This window comes from Thermobia domestica, chromosome 2 (genome assembly GCF_964235325.1).
Source record: "Thermobia domestica chromosome 2, izTheDome1.hap1.1, whole genome shotgun sequence".
NCBI lineage: Eukaryota > Metazoa > Arthropoda > Insecta > Zygentoma > Lepismatidae > Thermobia > Thermobia domestica.
The window spans coordinates 78,495,262-78,513,345 of record NC_137455.1 but is presented as its reverse complement, the minus strand read 5'-3'; the positions used below and the strand labels follow the sequence as shown (position 1 = coordinate 78,513,345).

The 18,084-nt window shown below is 36.8% G+C and overlaps 2 protein-coding genes across 6 annotated transcripts in view; one reads left to right on the top strand and one right to left on the bottom strand.

Annotated features, from left to right (window-relative positions):
* LOC145673108 (mannosylglucosyl-3-phosphoglycerate phosphatase) overlaps positions 1-18,084 on the bottom strand; it is a 304,267-nt gene that overhangs the window by 255,750 nt on the left and 30,433 nt on the right. The window lies entirely within an intron of this gene.
* LOC145673074 (uncharacterized) lies at positions 9,178-16,661 on the top strand. Of its 2 annotated transcripts, none has more exons than XM_081742434.1 (2): positions 9,178-9,267; positions 13,198-16,661. In XM_081742434.1, the coding sequence occupies exon 2, from the start codon at positions 13,213-13,215 to the stop codon at positions 16,555-16,557; it is 3,345 nt and encodes a 1,114-aa protein (XP_081598560.1). In that variant the 5' UTR covers positions 9,178-9,267; positions 13,198-13,212; the 3' UTR covers positions 16,558-16,661. The 2 variants fall into 2 exon arrangements, with proteins under 2 accessions (XP_081598560.1, XP_081598554.1); XM_081742428.1 differs by having other exon boundaries at positions 9,179-9,313.

Genomic DNA, 18,084 nt, shown 5'->3' with positions numbered 1-18,084 from the left:
CAATTTGCTTGGGATTGCAAACCATCAAGAATAAAGGGGTACAAAGGGGTAAAATCCAACCCATATTGCAAGTTTACATATATATTAGCATTGTCCTGTAAGAAGAGGACCCCTTTGCGATTCAAAAGTGCTGCCTCCAGAGTTTAGATTTTTTCTTGGACACGGCTCAACTACTGACAGTACACATTTGCATTGATGCTCTGACCAGCTGGTAACAATTCCCGATGCATTATGCCGCGAGCAGTCCAGCAAACACACAGGAAGACCTTCTGATGCAGTTCTGGTTTCGGCGGCTTTGGAACCGGTTCATGGGATGCTAACCAATGATGACGGCGTCGTGGAGATTCGTACAGAACCCGCTTCTCATCACATGTGAACACTCTGTCCAGAAATGACTCCTTCCTCAGACGGGACAGCAACGAAACACAGGTTGCTTTCTGGCCCGGAGTCAAATAATGTGGGACCCATCGACCCAACTTGTAGTGCTTCCCAAGTTGAGGGAGGTACTGCCGAAAGGTTTCTCCACCCACACTGAATTGTAGCTCCATTTCCTCACATTCTCGCCACTGTTCGCGTTAATTGCTACCTGAAGATTTTCATTTTGTACGTGTGTTGCTCTTCTGGCACGTGGTGTATCTTCGAATGTTCGTTACCGTCCTTAAACTTGTTAAACCACCGCTGCACTGTCCGCGTAATCACGACACCCTCACCAAAGGCCTGGCATATGTTCCGTCCCGCTACAGCGGCATTTGATCCTAGTTTGAACTCGTACAGCATACACTTCCTTATGACGCTCTGTGGAGGTCCTATGTTCACTCTGTCGATACACAAGTTCACGGTGTAACTGAACTGAAACAACCAGGTAGTATGTTGGATATACCCACATCAATAACTGACCTTCGCCTTATCTCCATTCGCATTCAACTCATGGAAAGAGGGCGAATTTTAACAGATCTCCACAAAAAGTTATAGAACTTTCTTGGTTACCTTTATAGTAAAAGGGGCTGTTTCCCCAAAACCTATTTTTTTTTTATTTAAATGTGATAAGAAAATGTTTTTCTTGGTGACATTAATTAAAATTATTTGGTTTTGATGCAATATAGTATAGGGGAGAGGGGGACATTGGTACAAGGGGCACATATGTACGAGATAGATATTTTTCCACTGTGAAGAGGTAAATGGACAATAGTTTGGTGTTGGCAACATTGGTGACAAACGAACATCATGAGGCACAGTTGATGGATGAACGCAGCGTTCTTTTCTCTGTGAAGAAAAAAAAAAAAAAAAAACTTGATTTCTTAGAGCAAAAGTAAGTTTTCACTTATGTCTTTGTAAGCTTATACTTGTAATAAGCACTGAATTTTTGAAAACTTACGTATGTTGCATGAAAGTGTAATTCTTTACAAATAATTTCATTTATGTTCAATTGCCCTGCGTGGACTAATTTTTCAGTTATAGGAATTAATGATCCTGAAGTTCGGTTGGGGAACATTAGTACACATGAATGTGGAGTAGATTGGTACGGACCAATGTGCCCCTACTGCTCTGTACTAATCTATCTCTTCCATTTGTAATTATAAGGGTACTACTTGTGCATTTCACAGTTTTCATTGTGATTAACATCAAGTATAAAAAGTTACTAATAATATAGGCTATCTCTTGTGTGATCACTTGATTTCCGTAATCAAAGCATTAAGATAAATTAACCAAAATAATATGGAAAACTTTCCTTGTGTTATATTTCCGACTTTCCGGAACTATAGGTATAGCTGATAGGTACACAACTTTCAAAGGGAAAATTGTTTAAACATTTAGAAGTCATGATAGCAAAAACGTGAAAATTCGTCCCCCAGGTCATAACATGCGAGTGATTTTAATAGGCACATGTCTAACAAAATTAACTTCAAATATACATTTGTACATGGACGCTAAAAGCCAGCATATAATAAGCGTCATATTTATTCGATTTTCAGCAACCTATTTGAAAGTTATTCTGCAAAGTTCTTGAAACTTTAATATTATAAAGGTAACCAAGAAAGATCTGTCACTTTGCCAGGCCTTTGGTGAGGGTGGTGACTACGCGAACAGTGCACTGGCGGTTTAACAAGTTTAAAGACGGTGACGAAACACTCGAAGACGCACCACGTGCCGGAAGACCAACACGTGTACAAAATAAAGATCTTCATGCATCAATTAAGGCGAACAGTAGCCAGACATGCGAGGAATTGAGACTACAATTCAGTGTGAATGAAGAAACCGTTCGGCAGCACCTCCATGAACTTGGGAAGCACTACAAGTTGGGTCGATGGGTACCACATGATTGTATCCGAGCCAGAAAGCAACGCAAGCAGATACCTGTGTTTCTTTGCTATCTTATCTGAGGAAGGAGCCATTTCTGGACAGGGTGTTGACATATGATGAGAAGTGGGTCCTGTATGAAGCTTCACGGCGTCGTCATCACAGGTTAGCATCCATGAACCGGTTCAAAAACAGCCGAAACCAGCATTGCACCAGAAGAAGGTTCTCCTATGTGTTTGGTGGAATGCTCGTGGCATCCTGCATCAGGAACTGCTACCAACTTGTCAGAGCACCAATGCAACTGTGGACTGTCAGCAGTTGGTTTATATTCAAGAACAACTAAAAAAACTATGGAGCCAGCACTTTTGAATCGCAAAGGGGTCTTCTTGTTACAGGACAACGCTAAGATTCACGTAGCTAGGATGACCCAGGCATCATTCTATGCCTTAGATGGGAAACACTACTCCATCCTCCATACTCCCCCGACATTGCACATACGATTATCACCTGTTTTACCGCAATGGAATCTATGGCCTTAGAGAACATTGGCAGAAGGTCGTCGATGCTGATGGGACTATTTTTGATCTTCCAAGAACATCTTAGGTGGCATATCGGTGTTCGAAGGTTGTGAGTGAAAAACGACAGAACTTTGTTGGTTACCTATATAGTAACAAAGCTCCGCCTCCTTTGGAGACAAGGGGTACGCTCGAACCAAACGTATAATCTTTTCCAGTTGGTAGTTGAGAGATGAAAAATTTCAAAATTTTGTAAAACTGTAGTTAGCCCTTGGATTATTTACTTCTATTTTTCCTTATAGAGACAGAACCTCATTTATAGTACGTTTTTTATCTTTGTAAATAAGTTGCGGAACTTTTAAATTTTGATGAGAACACAAGCAAGCATTGGACTTTTTATCTTATTTTTTGCTTTTTCTTTTTTTTTCTTCTTTTTTTTTGTAACAGGTTGAACTAGATCTGTTGAATTACTAAAGATTCTGACAAATCTTCACATTCTTTTTATGAAACATGTTTTTATTTTTCATTTTTGCTGCCGTAGGTCTTTAAATCTATTTTCAAAATATTTGAGTTTGTGGAAGTTTAATAAAATATTATATCTCAAAATATTTCATGGAAAAATAAAACAAAAAGATTACGTTATCTCTATTATCAAAAAGTCTGTGTAATATTTCACTTTACTCGTACCAATCTGACCCAAGCCAGTACCAATCTTTCCCCTCATGAAGTAGATTGGTACAGATTGCAGACCTTTCGTAAAATGTGATTTACTCCAGGTAGGACATTAGTAGAAACAATATTCTACATTGTAAATGTAGCTAAAGAATCACAGTTTAAGTAGGAAAAAAAATCATGTTTCTCAAGCTGACGATATGTTCTAACATCTCGGGTAAGTAAAAATCGTACCAATGTTCCCCCTCACCCCTACATTTTCTTTGAAGCTTCCCAATTACTCCATTGCCTCCTGTTAAACTCCTACAAAAAAGGTTGAATTTACTATTGCCCCCCCTTAACAAGTATTATATGTGTGTGAAGAGTATGTGTATCACCGTTAAGAAAAAAAAAAAAAACACGCAAACAGCAACCTGTTACTTAATACTGTATATATCCAGTATACGAGGTGCAATCAAAAAGTTCACGGAATGTTCTAGTTTTGGCATTTGTGATGCAATCATAATAAATCTTGTACAGTACATTCTTTAGGTTGCCTAATTATGAATTTTATAAATGTGAACGAGGCCTGTAGCAACCCAAAAATGTAGGGGGGGGGGAATGATCCAACCATATTATAGTTCAATTGCAAGCCTACTGTGAAAAATTTGGGGGAGTGGCCTCTGGTAACCCCTGTGGACACGGGTCTGGTGTGAACACATCATAACAGGCAGTGCACGAGTAATGTAGCTGAACGAAAGAGTGTGTGGTGAACAAATATGATCAGTTGATCAAATTTCAGAAATCGAGCAACGTGCAAACATCATTCACGATCGTGTGCACATTGGGGCCAAATCTTTGAGAGACTTTGATAGCCTTAAAAACAGTTTAGCATCATCGGATGTTTGGCTTTTCCCAAATCTAAAAATGGGCCTTTTTCGTTTTAAAACGCAGAAGGGATCAAAACCAACGCGACGCCTGAACTTCGGAACCAAAAGAAGGCTCTCGTCGATGTTGAAACCAATCGCAGGAGCGTTGGAAGAAGTATGTGTTTGTTCCGAAGGTGCCAACTCTGAAGGCGATTAAGTAAATGCGTAATTATATTGTGGTAATAAAGAACTACAACAGAGTTCCAAGAACATTTTGACTGCACCTCGTATATAAATAAATAATTTATTCTGGCAAAATTTGAAAAAAAAAAACTGCCAAAGATAAAGCCGCTTCGCAATAACTGAACTGGACAGAGAATTTCCAGAAGTGACTGTGAAAAGTGTGCATCGAATTGTGAGTGACAAGTCGGATTATCACAAACTATGTGCGAAGTGGATGCCAAAAATGCTGACAGACGCTCATAAAGAGCGAAAATTGGCAGCTCACGTTACATTTTGATCCGCTGGGGGAGGGATGGGAATGAACTCTTTTCTTACATAGTAGCTGGATATGAAACCTGGATATCGTACGCTAGTCTGGAGTCGTCAACACTCAATGCAATGTCGGCACTTTGGTTCTCCTAAAACGAGAAATTCCAACAAACACTATTAGTTTACACAATCATAGCAAGCATGTTTTGCGATCAAAAGGTTGTGATTCTTGTGAAATTCTTGGAGCCAGAACGAACAATTACATCAAATGTGTGTTGACAAATATTGAATAATCTGTGACGTGCCATTCAAAATCGACGGTGAGGAATGCTACGCTCTCGAATTCTTCTGATCCAAGACAACGCCCGTCCCAAACAGCCTCTCCTATTGTTGATACAATTCAAAGATTTCGATGTGAATTATTCAATCTTGTCCCTTACAGCCCCAATCTTGCGCTTAGTGATTTCTTTATTTTTCTTTACATGAAAAAATTAAAAAAAAAAAAATGCATCGAAGTGTTTCAACGAAGGTGAAATACTCAAGACATTAGTTCTAGACTGGCTACACCCTCAGGCGGCATTTTTTACACAGAAGGTATACGAAACCTTGTGCCACGCTACCAGAAATATCTGGAGGTTTATGGTGACTACGTCGCAAAATAGTAAAGGAACATACTTTTGGCGCAGGAGACTCGGATTCAATTCCCAGCGGGAACTCATGTGGTTCGGATTTTAAGTCTACGTCTCATATAGACTCGATACTAAACAAGACGATAAATTCAAATCCATTCTAATCCGATTCACCTGCTAAAACTGGGAAAACTTCAATTAGCATAGCCAGTCACTGGATTCGAATCCAACTGCGAGGCAAGAGTGCTAATCACTCCACCTCTCGACCTACATCTGTTGCCAACAAGTCAAGAAACTTTGCATCTAATCTCGAACAAGATACGAGAGTTCTAGATGTGAAGTATATTTTTAAATTCGAGGCGAGATGAGAAACATGATAAAGAGATTGTACGAACATAATGAAGAGCATTTATCAACGTTTAAAGATATACAAGTCATCATACAATATATCACAATAATAAATATGATTTAAATATTATATCACCTTCGTTGACCTCTTGTGATGCCGAATAATTCTGATAATTTTTAGATGAAATTAAAGTAAAAATCAGGGCATCAATATTTTACATAAATTTATGAAACGAGACGAGACAAAAAAACAATTCTACGAGAATCGAGACGAGACGAGATTTCATCAGTTTTTACTATACATTAACAACAGTAATGGTCAGTCATACTGCATACATTGAGTTCTCAACTCAAGATCAGCGCATAAGGTGCCAAATCTAGTATTTCTGTTTTACCGCAGTTGATTACTAACTCTAACTCAAGTAACTGTCCATCTTGTCTCACGGAGTTGGATCAACACCAAAATTTAAAAGCTCCTACCGGAACCAAACCATACTTGTCCAAGGCACATATGTTAACCATTAGCACACAGGCGAGCAGCGCAAACTTTGATGCACATAAAAGTGGTAAATGTACCATATAATTTTGTTTCTACTATTGTGAATGAACTGAGAAAATCAACATATTAACGCATTAAAATATATCTAAGTGAACAAGGTCGATGAAAAACTCAATAAAAATAAAATATCATATACTTTTTAAAAAGCAAAGAAAGGAAACGCAACTTTCCAGTTGCAGGTATATTCCAGTTACAGGTTTGTTGATAACTAACTTGAATGCCCGTTTTTCGCACGGGGAGAATCCATATATTAAAATGCTAGATTTATATGTTTGTATCCAAAAAAAAGTTTATATGTTTGTCTCCAATAATTTCGACAATAAGATCTCGAAAACTACAAGCGCTAGAAACGTGTCCTTTTTGCTGGTCAATTCCAAATTTTGTGTAGATTGTCCAGTTGTAATCAAATATTTAAAATACGTGACCGTTGTTTCTTTATTACACGTTTTAGGGTTACACTGGAAGGGTTGAATTTTTTTAAAAAAGTAAAGCATTCCAACACAACATAGTTGTATACAGGGGTTGTATAATGCTCAGGAGTTTGTTTCATGGTCAAATGATAATGAGAAACGAAGGATAACCATTTTTCCAGTTTAAGATGAATCTTTATTATTTGGAGTGTTTTGCCCAATGAACACCATATATCACTGACATTATAATTAATTATTTATGTAATGTATTTGCTTATTACATACTGCATGCAAGAAAAAAGAAAACACTGGTCATACATGAATTAGAAACTCCAACCGGAAGTAGGCTCAATCTTGCAAACGGTGCGAGATATTGAAAAAATAATGGAAATAATCTCCCCTTTATAATATCCCTTGCAGATTTATTTTTTTATTTTATTTTTTTTTTTTTATCAAGACGTGTATCACTTTCGTCTGTAAAGGGACATGTACAGATGTTGTAAGGAATGACAAGGAGATTCATGCTCATATGGGAATGATGCTCTGACTGCAGAGAGCGCAGGTTCAGCTAGTCTATAGGTTTATATGTTTGTCCGCAATGCTTTCGATAATGAGATTACGAAAACCACAAGTGCTAGAAATGTGCCGTTTCCACTGGTTGATTCCAAATTTTGTGTAGATTGCCCAATTCTCATTCAAATTTCTAAAAACCGTGTCGTTATTGTTCTATTCAACATTTTAGAGGCCGTTTTGAGCCCATAAGATTAACATTGTTGCAGACTGAAACTACGGTGTTAGGCAACCAGTAGAAAAGTTACGTATGGCGGGTTGAGGACATTGCAGGCGCTTTGCTTAAATCTGAATGGCAAAATCTATTGCTGGCAACTTCAAAGGCTTCAAAAGACGCAATGAGGGGGTACTTGGACGAATATGGATTTATTAGAAAAATATTTCTACTTGAAATCGTGTTACTTCTACAAATTTGCTACAAACTCACTCCAACATCTATGCACAGCAATTCACTTCCTTTGTGAGTCTCTTATCCTTTTCTGTGTGAGTAGGGACACAAGTACAGTGGGAAGGAGATTCATGGTCATAACAAATTTTTAAGTTTAACGTCCCACTGTTATGCCGGTTAGGCTAAAGGAGACGGTGATAATGAGAAATGAGTGAAATGGTGGAATGAAGAAAGTGGGAGGAAACGGGAGAACCCCGCGAAAACCCACGAGCACGGTGTTTGTCCACCACAAAGTCCACATGGCGCGAGCTGGGATCGAACCAGGGACCCCAAGCACCGGAGGTGAACGCTCTACCACTGAGCCACCGCGCCCCCTATGGTCATAACAGAACGATGCGCTGAGTAGATAGCGCAGATTCAGCTAGTAGGATTTTTAAAAAAGAATCATCTTTATATGCATTTCAACGAAAGTGTAATGATAAAAATCCATAAGATACTTTATTTTTGGCATAGTTTGGCCCCAGAATCTCTTTAATGGAAGTGACATGATAAAATCCATTTTAAGGTGGGTTTCCTATGTTCCAAAAGCAATTTCGACACTAAGTCGAAAAACTATACTAGCTTTCTCAGGATAGTCATCTTCAGTAAGGTTTTCCCTGGATTTTCCTCATTCACACCATGCAAATGCCGGAGTGGTACCTACAATATTAGTCCTGGCCGCTTCCTTCCTTCCCCAATTTCCCGTGTAGTGTAATCGCCGAGAGACGTAATCCCTCATACGACGGGCTACAATGGCCATATATGTTAAAAGTCCATAAATCTAATTCCTAATCTAAAAGTTATTTCAAACAAGCCAACCGTTTTCTAGGTAGGGATGCGCACGAGACAAAATTTAAGTCTGTCTCGTCTCGAAAATGTGCTATAAAAGTGATGTCCCGACTCGAAACATGTATATTTCTCTATTGGAAGAGCTGTCAGGTAAATTCTGTCTCGTCTCGTCTCATGCGCACCCCTATTTCTAGGTAACAAACACTATGAATACGTCAATAATCTGTCAATTTGGAGATTTTTATTTTTCATCCCTTTCACCCTCAATCTGATCGGGGATGAATTTTGACTTAAAGTTGCATCGGAAGTGCTACAATTCATCTCAAAGACCCGAAAACTATGGACACTAATATCGATCGTTATCGAATATTTTACATGCAGATATTCACAGACATTCACTTTCACATGTCGTAAATTAATATTCCTCAAATACAAGGATTTCTGACTTGTTATTGTATTTTTAAGTCAAATCTTTTATAGAGACGTTATTTCTCAAATAATTCTGTTTTAACAATACCAGGTTCTAGGTGAAACACATTTCTTACATGACAAAAGACAATTCAGCGGTTTATTATTATTATTATTGACAATTTATAGATAAATAGGCTTTAATTTGTTTCCCGGCAACTAAATTCAAAGTGTCACATTTACTATGTTATTATAATGGAATACTATATTTCGACCTTTAATATGAATGTGCACAAATTCCTGTAAGTCTTCCAATCATTTCACCGACAGAAAATGTAAATTTAACAGGTATTTAATTAATTCTTGCTTTAACAGTCCCGGAAATAGCAGGGGCTTAAGAGGGATAATAGGGACAATTTTCTCTATGTTTATACACCAGTGTTTATACGAGTTTGCTTTGTATAATGTGATATTTTCTAAATTCATGTTAAAAATTGAAGTATTCTACCACTTCTGGTTTTAGTACAGAAATTAGAGTGGAGGTAGAATAGCTATAAGGTAACTGCAGGTATATACGCCAGTGCAACTAAATACGTCAAGTGTTCAGTGCTGGGATGTTTCCGACGAAATCCGCTAGAATGCGCCTCCAATATGGCACGGTTTTGAACAAGTCCGATTTGACGAATACCCCGGGAGACAGCGCTGAGATCGCCACGCCGTGCAGTGTTGCTTGCTTCGGGAAGAACGTTATTATTTCAATAGAGGTAAGAATCCGTTATCTCAGAACATTGCCGATTGTTTACAGCAATGTACGCCTTATTTCGTGTTCGTCTAAGAACACTTTGTTTTGTAAGTGTAATTTCAATATTTGTGATTCCATGGCTACTGAATCAATACCAAGGATAGTGCAGCGAAATACGCCAGGCTTGTGCAGGACTGACTGCAGAAGACAAAGATGTTTTCATTTGTCCCACATGCTCCATGTAATATCGGTATAGTTTTTTTTTTTTTTTAAAGTCACAGTACAGTGACACTGTTTGTTTATCTTCTTATGGACTAAAAACTTTTCAGTGTGGAACTTCATTTCAACTTTGGAGATTATCGTTTTTATATTTTATCTTCATCTTGCACTTTGGTTATTCTATTTTTTGCTTCAACCATTTTGTATAGTAATATTTGAGTTCGTATAACACAAACGATGTAAGCAGTTGCAAGATTTATTACAGGTTTGTAGAAGTATCCTAGATTTGGCGTAATTACCTGCATGTGTTATTAAATACGCCACTTTGTGAGACTTTTTTCTTTTACCTTGGATACAAAATAGAAGTGAGCCGCATCATTGCTACATTTTCTTCTACACGCGGGAAAGGCTACTCTGCAACTCACATGTCTTGTATTTTGTCTTTTATGAAAATTAAAGCCACAAAATCAAACACCCTTAACATGGCGTATTTACCTGCACCTACCTCATATATTTTTGGGACACTTAGTTGATTGCAGATAACAGCGTCTCGCTACATCGTGCCGTTTTAACTTTGTAGCGATCAACGTAGTAGCAGCAGTTTGAATAGAGGATGAATTATTACATACAACTGCTTCTTGTTATGTCTTATTGTTTTTTGCTCTATGTAGATCAATATTGAAACCGCAAGTTATAGTGGATTTCTGTCACTTTGCTTTTAATAGAGAGTTCAGATTAATAGATTAAATGTATTCTTGGGATTCTTAATCGATTGTAGGAAAACGCTTCTAGCTGTCTATTACTGTTTTCCTCTATAGTGATCAAAGTACAAAGTGAAAATGGCTGATTTCTATCATTTACGGTGGACTTATCATCGCAATCAATGAACTGCATTCCTAAATTTTTCGACTCTCTTCACCCCAGCTAAAATTGATGGCGAACCATTGAGCAGTTCTTGAGATATATATATATATATATATATATATATATATATATATATATATATATATATATATATTTTGTCTCCCGGACGGACGCACTTACACGCACGGACAGACACAGTAATTTATAAAGAAGTTACGGTAAATCAAACTTCTTACAAATAAGCGTGTTTGGAAATAAGAATTGAAGTTAGGTTAACTGAAAAAAAATTAATCCCAATTTAGTTGGTTTTAGGCCTACTCTTGACCGTGTAACCAAACTGGGACATAGGTGTAATATTGTTTAGCTATCCGAGATACTTGAAAGAGAAAATAATCTGAAATTATTTAGTAAACATCTTAAGTCTTAGCGAATCTGCGTGAGGTTATGTGTGATTTTCATATTATACAGACACACCAAAAAACATTTCTTCGGTCACTGCAAATTCACTTACGGAAGGAGATGCGTTGAAATCAGTAAGTTTCTGTCATAATCGTATATGACGCATAATCTTGTTTTACTTTCTTTCCTTGCTTACAGTATGTAGTAGGCACGCACCCAGATTTTTTTTTTTTTTTTTTTTGTTGTTGGGATGGGTTAATATACAAGCCACTATACGTCTATGTAATATTCAACGGTTATCATTTTGCACCCGAAAAAACGATAAATAATTGTAAAATACTTCCACCTATATTTTTAGAAAAAAAAAATATAGTACTAGATTGATTTTATAAGAGAAATAGAACAGATGAAGTGTAGGATCTAATTTTCATGATACATCAATCATTTCCCTGTTTTTTGAAAGTAGTTTTTTGAGTATAGTTTTATTAAGAAAGTGTACAAATGTATGTTGAGTTAGGAAATTTTTGGGGGGTCTGAACCCGGTGGATAGCCCTGTGGGTGCACCCCTGGTATGGAATGAGTGAAGATTCTCCGTTTAGTTCAGCTTCTTGAAACTGTATATTTTGCTTCTGTATTCCTTTGGACAGCGTTAGATTCAGAGTAATGGTTGTTGTGGATAGACTTTTTTTTTCTAATTCTCCTTTCTATAACTTATTACAACTCATCGATTTGTAATGAAAATAGAAAACCATTTGCTTACAGTCATGAAAAAAAAAATTCAAGTCAAACTATGCATTAAAGATTGTTCAAATAATAAGCTAAGGTTACATCTCCGAGTACAATATCGTTTCTCAAAAATTATATGTGAATACCTACATGTCTATAAGACATACATAACTGCATATAACTGTATTCGTTAATTAGAGCAGCGTTTCTCAAGCTCTTCGTGGTGCGAAGTTTGTGATTTTCTTAGATCGAACATTACTCAAAATAAACAGAAAAAATATATAATTCAAGTGAATTGCCTACCACACACTATAGCAGAGAATCTCAAACAGACATAGATTATACAAATAATAGATTAGTCGTAAGGTAATGCATAAGGTGTAAATATTATCCAAATTTTACGTTTATATAGATGTCAAAATAACTTATTTTTGATAGCCTTCATATATATATATATATATATATATATATATATATATATATATATATATATATATATATATATATATATATATATATATATATATATATCGGGTGTATGACCTGTATATATCAGGTGTTCTAAAATTGGCGCCACCGGATTACAGACCACTATTCTACAAGTCAAAATAAAGCATATAAAGCATGTATAGGGTAGGGCAAATAAAAGTGGCCCGGAGAACAGAGTTCCACGGTACAAAGAAACACAGCAAAGGCAAGGAAATAGCTCGCTAACCTGCTTACAGCAGCTGTTGAAAATGACCACCATTCACCTCTTGAATGACCACAATTTCAAGTGTTCGGACCAGTTTCGGAATGTTTTTTGCCTTGTTCAAAACAGACTGTCTGACGTCATTTTCTGACTAATCGTTGCATTGCACTCTTTGCTGGACCCTGACATTATGAAATTCATGATCAAACAACTCTGTCCACGAATTTATTTTCACGTAACTTTCCACAATGAATACCCTCTGCTGCACTGTGAATACCATCTTCACTTGTGCACTGCTCAGCTTACACTGACACAGCCCGTACTAAGATATGAACCCATGATGTGCTTAATATACACTTGGCATAGTTCTATGCATACATTCACGTGCAATCGTATCCAGTCGTCCGGGGTGCTTTTATTTGCCCCACCCTGTATATAGCGGTAATCAATTAGATTTTAATCTCTGGAAATTGATCCATTGAGGAACTAATCATTAACATGTATTTCTGAAGTTTAATGTACGTACAAAGTAAATAGGCAACTACCGTAGAAAATAATAATAAGAAGCATTATTATTATTTCATCATTTAGTGTTCTGTGTATGTGATGGCCATCTTAAAGAAGAGACCACGAAAGCGCTGCAAGAGGTACATAAGTTTTTTTAGATTTCCCAAGGAACGAAAATATTATTACGATCACCAGGATACTGATGGAGGTGTTGAGTTGAGGATCGAAAAAGCAGTCCTGTCTATGCCTCTTTGTCAAATAGTGTCAAAGAAGTTCGATAACAAAACTCTAGAAAACGATAATAAAAGCAGCGAAACTATCGTGAAGAAAATTAGTAGTAATAAAAGAATTTCATCACAAACTATATGTCGCTTTTGCACTATTCACAAAGAAGAGGTGGTTTGCGAGGATAAGATTATTCCAGTACGCTCTTCACTTCTTGCTGTATCTAAACCTTCTATTGTCTCGTATAACCAAGAAGTTATACGTGTAAAAATGACATCAGAAATTAATACAACAATAACTTCTACAAAAAGTGAAACTCAGACAGAAGCTGGGTTGCAAGAACAACAGACAACTGCATCAACAGGTTGTATTCTGCTGGACGTATCTGAACATTCATTTCAATCGAGTTCTTTGGTTCAAACAAATCAAACCAATGAAAATTTAACTACTACTAGCAATTGTGTGACAACAAACAGTTCAAGTACAACATTCGAAGGACGAGATTTGTTAAAACTTCTGCGAGAACACTTACAAACATCAGCAGCTGCAGAAGATAAATCATTTGCCGATGGCAGTTATTCGAATGACTCGGGTAGAAATGCAACATTATTCTTAATACAGTTGTTAGATTACATGTTAATGGTTCGAAAAGTCTTAAGAATGACTGTAGAAAACTTAGATATCACGGCAAGTACATTTTCTCCATTGTTAAAAGAAAGGGTCGAATCAGAAAATGTTCACATAACTCCGTCACTGGATAAGAAATTAAGTGAGGCAGCACAACGTACATTGCAGCTTCTAAAAACGAACGATTTTAAGAATTTTTTTCCCTCGCAGCAACAAATAACGTCAATAAGTGATATGATGGATGTAGTGAAAGAGGCACAATCAAACACCTATGAGAAAGACAATCAGGAAACTGAATTATCAGTTATCGGTTGCCTTTTGAAGCTTCTAGAGGATAATGTAGTCAAATTAGAACCCAAATCTGTGCCAATGAGTGGTTTACAATCACACAACCAAAGTGAAACTCTTTCCAAGAAACTTCAACATCATGTGGAAGAATTAAGGAAAGAATATGAAAAAGATACAGCTACCCTGGATCAAGAATCTTTGAGCCCTGAAATATGTAACGATACCAGGATTAAATATTATAAGCTACTAAAGACTATTCGAAGGGATTTATATGAAGTAGAATCTGTAGAAAAAACTTCCATAATGAAAATCAAGGAGAGTGAAGTAATTTCTGATGACAAATTTAATCCATCTGACCAAGATCCTGAAAAGTTTACTCACCATTCAAGTGCCATCACCACTAAAACTGACGATAAGAATTGCAGCTCTGAAAACACTAACGATGCATCAAAACATACACAGAAAAACACTCATCTTACAATAAAGGCAAAACTAGTAAATACAAAAATACCACCATCTGAGTTAAAAGTATTTCTTTTGACAAAACTATTACATGTTCTTACGGGTAAGATGCTGAAGGAGACTTTTGGTTATGAGATTACATCCAATGAAAAGGAAGAATCTTGCCTATCATTTCCTTTAAATATTAAAAGAATGTCTTCTTCTGCTTTTGTATCTGCAACAAGTAATTCGAAGTCAATTGCACCAGCTACAGAAGGTAATACACTTCAACACATCAACATAAATTCTGAAAATATGTGTGAGTCAGTGAAGCAGATATGTAACAATTATGTAAAGGATAAAAACAGAACCTCTCAACTAGCAAATGGTTCATTACAAAATTCAGAAACACATAATGAAGCTGTAGAAAGTGTTTCGGAATTAGAGAAACAGATAAAAATGATCCACGAGCATTCTTTTGACAGTAAAACAAAACATGATGCTACAGAAATCTACTCGTACGAGCCAACATCTACTAAAACTTCGCATGAACCTACAAAACAGACTGAATCTTTTGCAGATACAACTACTGATGCAGAGAACCAGAAGGCAGAACATCGCAAAGATAGAAAAGTTCGTTCTTCTAAAGCTAAGCAGAAAACAAATTCTCATTCTTCTACTAAAGAAACTGAAGCAGCGGCTGCAGGTATTTGTGATGAAGGAAAGGTGAATATGTCTTCAAATTCACAAAATATTAATGTATCGTCTAATTTTTCAGGCTTTCAAGTCAAAACAACGTCTGATATAACTTTTCAAGCTGCAAGCACTGCAACTAACAATTTCCATGACATATTTAATCAATCAAATACGCCGTTTCATGATGGACATTCCAACGACAAAGATTTTGATGACAGACACTCAGCGCCTCCAAGTCACAATACGCAATATCAATTCCTCAATCCCAATTACTTACAATCACTAAAAAATGGTGAATTTTCAAACGTATTAGCTCCAGTTCAACAACTGTACATCCCTTACAACATATCTTCAACTGTATCACCCCCTCCCGGTACGCAAGTTGATGGCATATACTTGGTTCTTACACATCCAAAAAACAGCAAAAAGAAAGCACGACCTGCCAATGAAGATCCTCATTTATGCACTCGTTGTTCTCAAGAACTGGACCAAACTAATCCTTATGGTTCACAAAGAAATTCTTCAATCTTTGCTAATGAGCACAACAACAGTTTTTCACAAAATTATAGACTAGTCGTCGATCAAGACACACCATCGTCATCAATAGACAGTAGGAGTTTCTTTCCAAATAGTGAATTTCCTTCGCATCATTTTTCGAATGATTCTGCTAATAGTGCCCAATGGGCCACAAGAAGAAATACCTTTGATTTATTTGGTTCAGTACAACCTTCTAGTCAACCAAATCACCTGCGATCTTCAGCGCAGCGTTTGATCAACATTCCTTCTTCAAATGTGGCTCCGAATGAACCACGAGACATAAATCCACAGCGTTACGATCATCATATCCCTTGGTTTAGTACGCTAGCGGTACCCATTGGACGCGGTTCGTTCCCATCAGATACATACCATAGACGTCCACTCCCCATATTTACTGGTAGAAGATTTGCTGCGTCACTGAGACAACAGGCATATCGTGCTCTGCACCAACGGAGTAACAGCCCAACCATACGTTTCCATACACGGTCTTCGCAAACTCGCCGTGCACATGCCTACCCGCGAGTAGATGAACTTCAAGCACCACAAGAGGTAATGCAACCAACAATTCCAGAAAATGAACAACAAAACAGTACTCGTCCTCGCAAAACTAGAACAATATTTTCTCATTGAACATACGTTATTCAGTAAATTACTGTTTTGCTGTGTATTGGAAATTCTATTGACGTGCTTAAGCTAAGTTGTACAAAAAATAAAACGTCCTTTTTCCCTTCAAAGACTTCCTTTATTTAAACCACTACATTTAGTATCGCGTGATCTTATTATTATAATATCACGCGATTAAAAACTTTCCTAATTTATTGCAACAGGAACTTTCAATAGCTTAATCTCACATCTAACACTCATCCGAAATTCAATGCAACTAGACGAAAACCACATTGATCAATAAAATGTTTTCAAGTGACACAGAGTGTTCCAGAACTCGTAATGCATACCCAAAAATTATACTGTATTGAGTACATTATGAAGGTATGAATCTGTTCTTAATTTGAATGTTAAATTCAAATCTACTATGAAAAACAAATTATTCAGAATCGCGGACCAAATCTTGCGGCAATATTAACTAACTCAATGGCCTATGGAACCCAGAGGTTCAATGCCGCGTTCACAAAAGCTCTCTATTGATTTCTGTGCTTAGCCAATTGAATCCAGTTTCTACCTGTACCTTGTATTTCTATTTTTGATCTCTATTAATATTGTCCTGCCATTTTCGCCTAGGACTTCCTAATGGTTATTTTCCGATTGGATTTCCAGCTTAAACTTTGAAACCATTCCTACTTTCTTCCATTCTGGCTACATGACATGTCCACCTGGCCCTCCTAGATTTGATGATCCTAACAATGTTTGGTAAACTGTATAAATTATGCAGTTCTTCGTTATGAAGTTTCCGCCATTCCCCATTCCCGTTCCTCTTGACTCCGAATATTCGTCGCAGAATGTTATTCTCAAATACTTTCAATCTCCTTCTTCCCTCAGAGTAAGTGACCATGTTCGCAACCATACAGAACAACAGACAAGGTTCGAAATTTTCGACAGAATTCGCGACAACAGAAGATTTTGAATTGAATTCCCTTCTTTCTGTCGACATTTAATTTCTTCGTGGATGTGGTTTTGGTCTGTTAACATTGATCCTAGATATTTGAAAGTATTCTATCCACTTTATCGAAAGCATTATTTGATATTTTGACGTATTCATAATTGCAGTATTAGATCTCGGCGAACTTCCATGTATTTAGTTTTCTCTGCATTTACTTCTAAACCCATATCTCTGCAAGTGTTTAACAAGACCTCTGTATTTCTTTCTATTGTTCTCCTATCATCCCCTATTAAATTTACATCATTAGCATACGCTTTAACCTATGAATACCATTCAGCTGTAAGCTCTGGTTGCTGTCTTTTATTTTCCTTATAGCGGCAATATGAAATACACATACTTAAAATATATCTTCGGCATTATTTCTAAGGGAAGAAAATCGATGATTCAAGAGTACATAGTGAAAACATGTTTATTGAATGCAAATACTGGTTACACATAATATAGGCTTGTCTCTGAAAATTTTTACTGATCACTGCCTTCATCAGCAGCCTCTTTGTTACTAATAGTTTCTTCTAAATATGTCACTTCCAAGATTAAAAATA

Excerpts from the sequence above, each read along its gene's own strand:
- LOC145673074 (XM_081742434.1), top strand. The coding sequence starts at position 13,213 with ATGGCCATCTTAAAGAAGAGACCACGAAAGCGCTGCAAGAGGTACATA.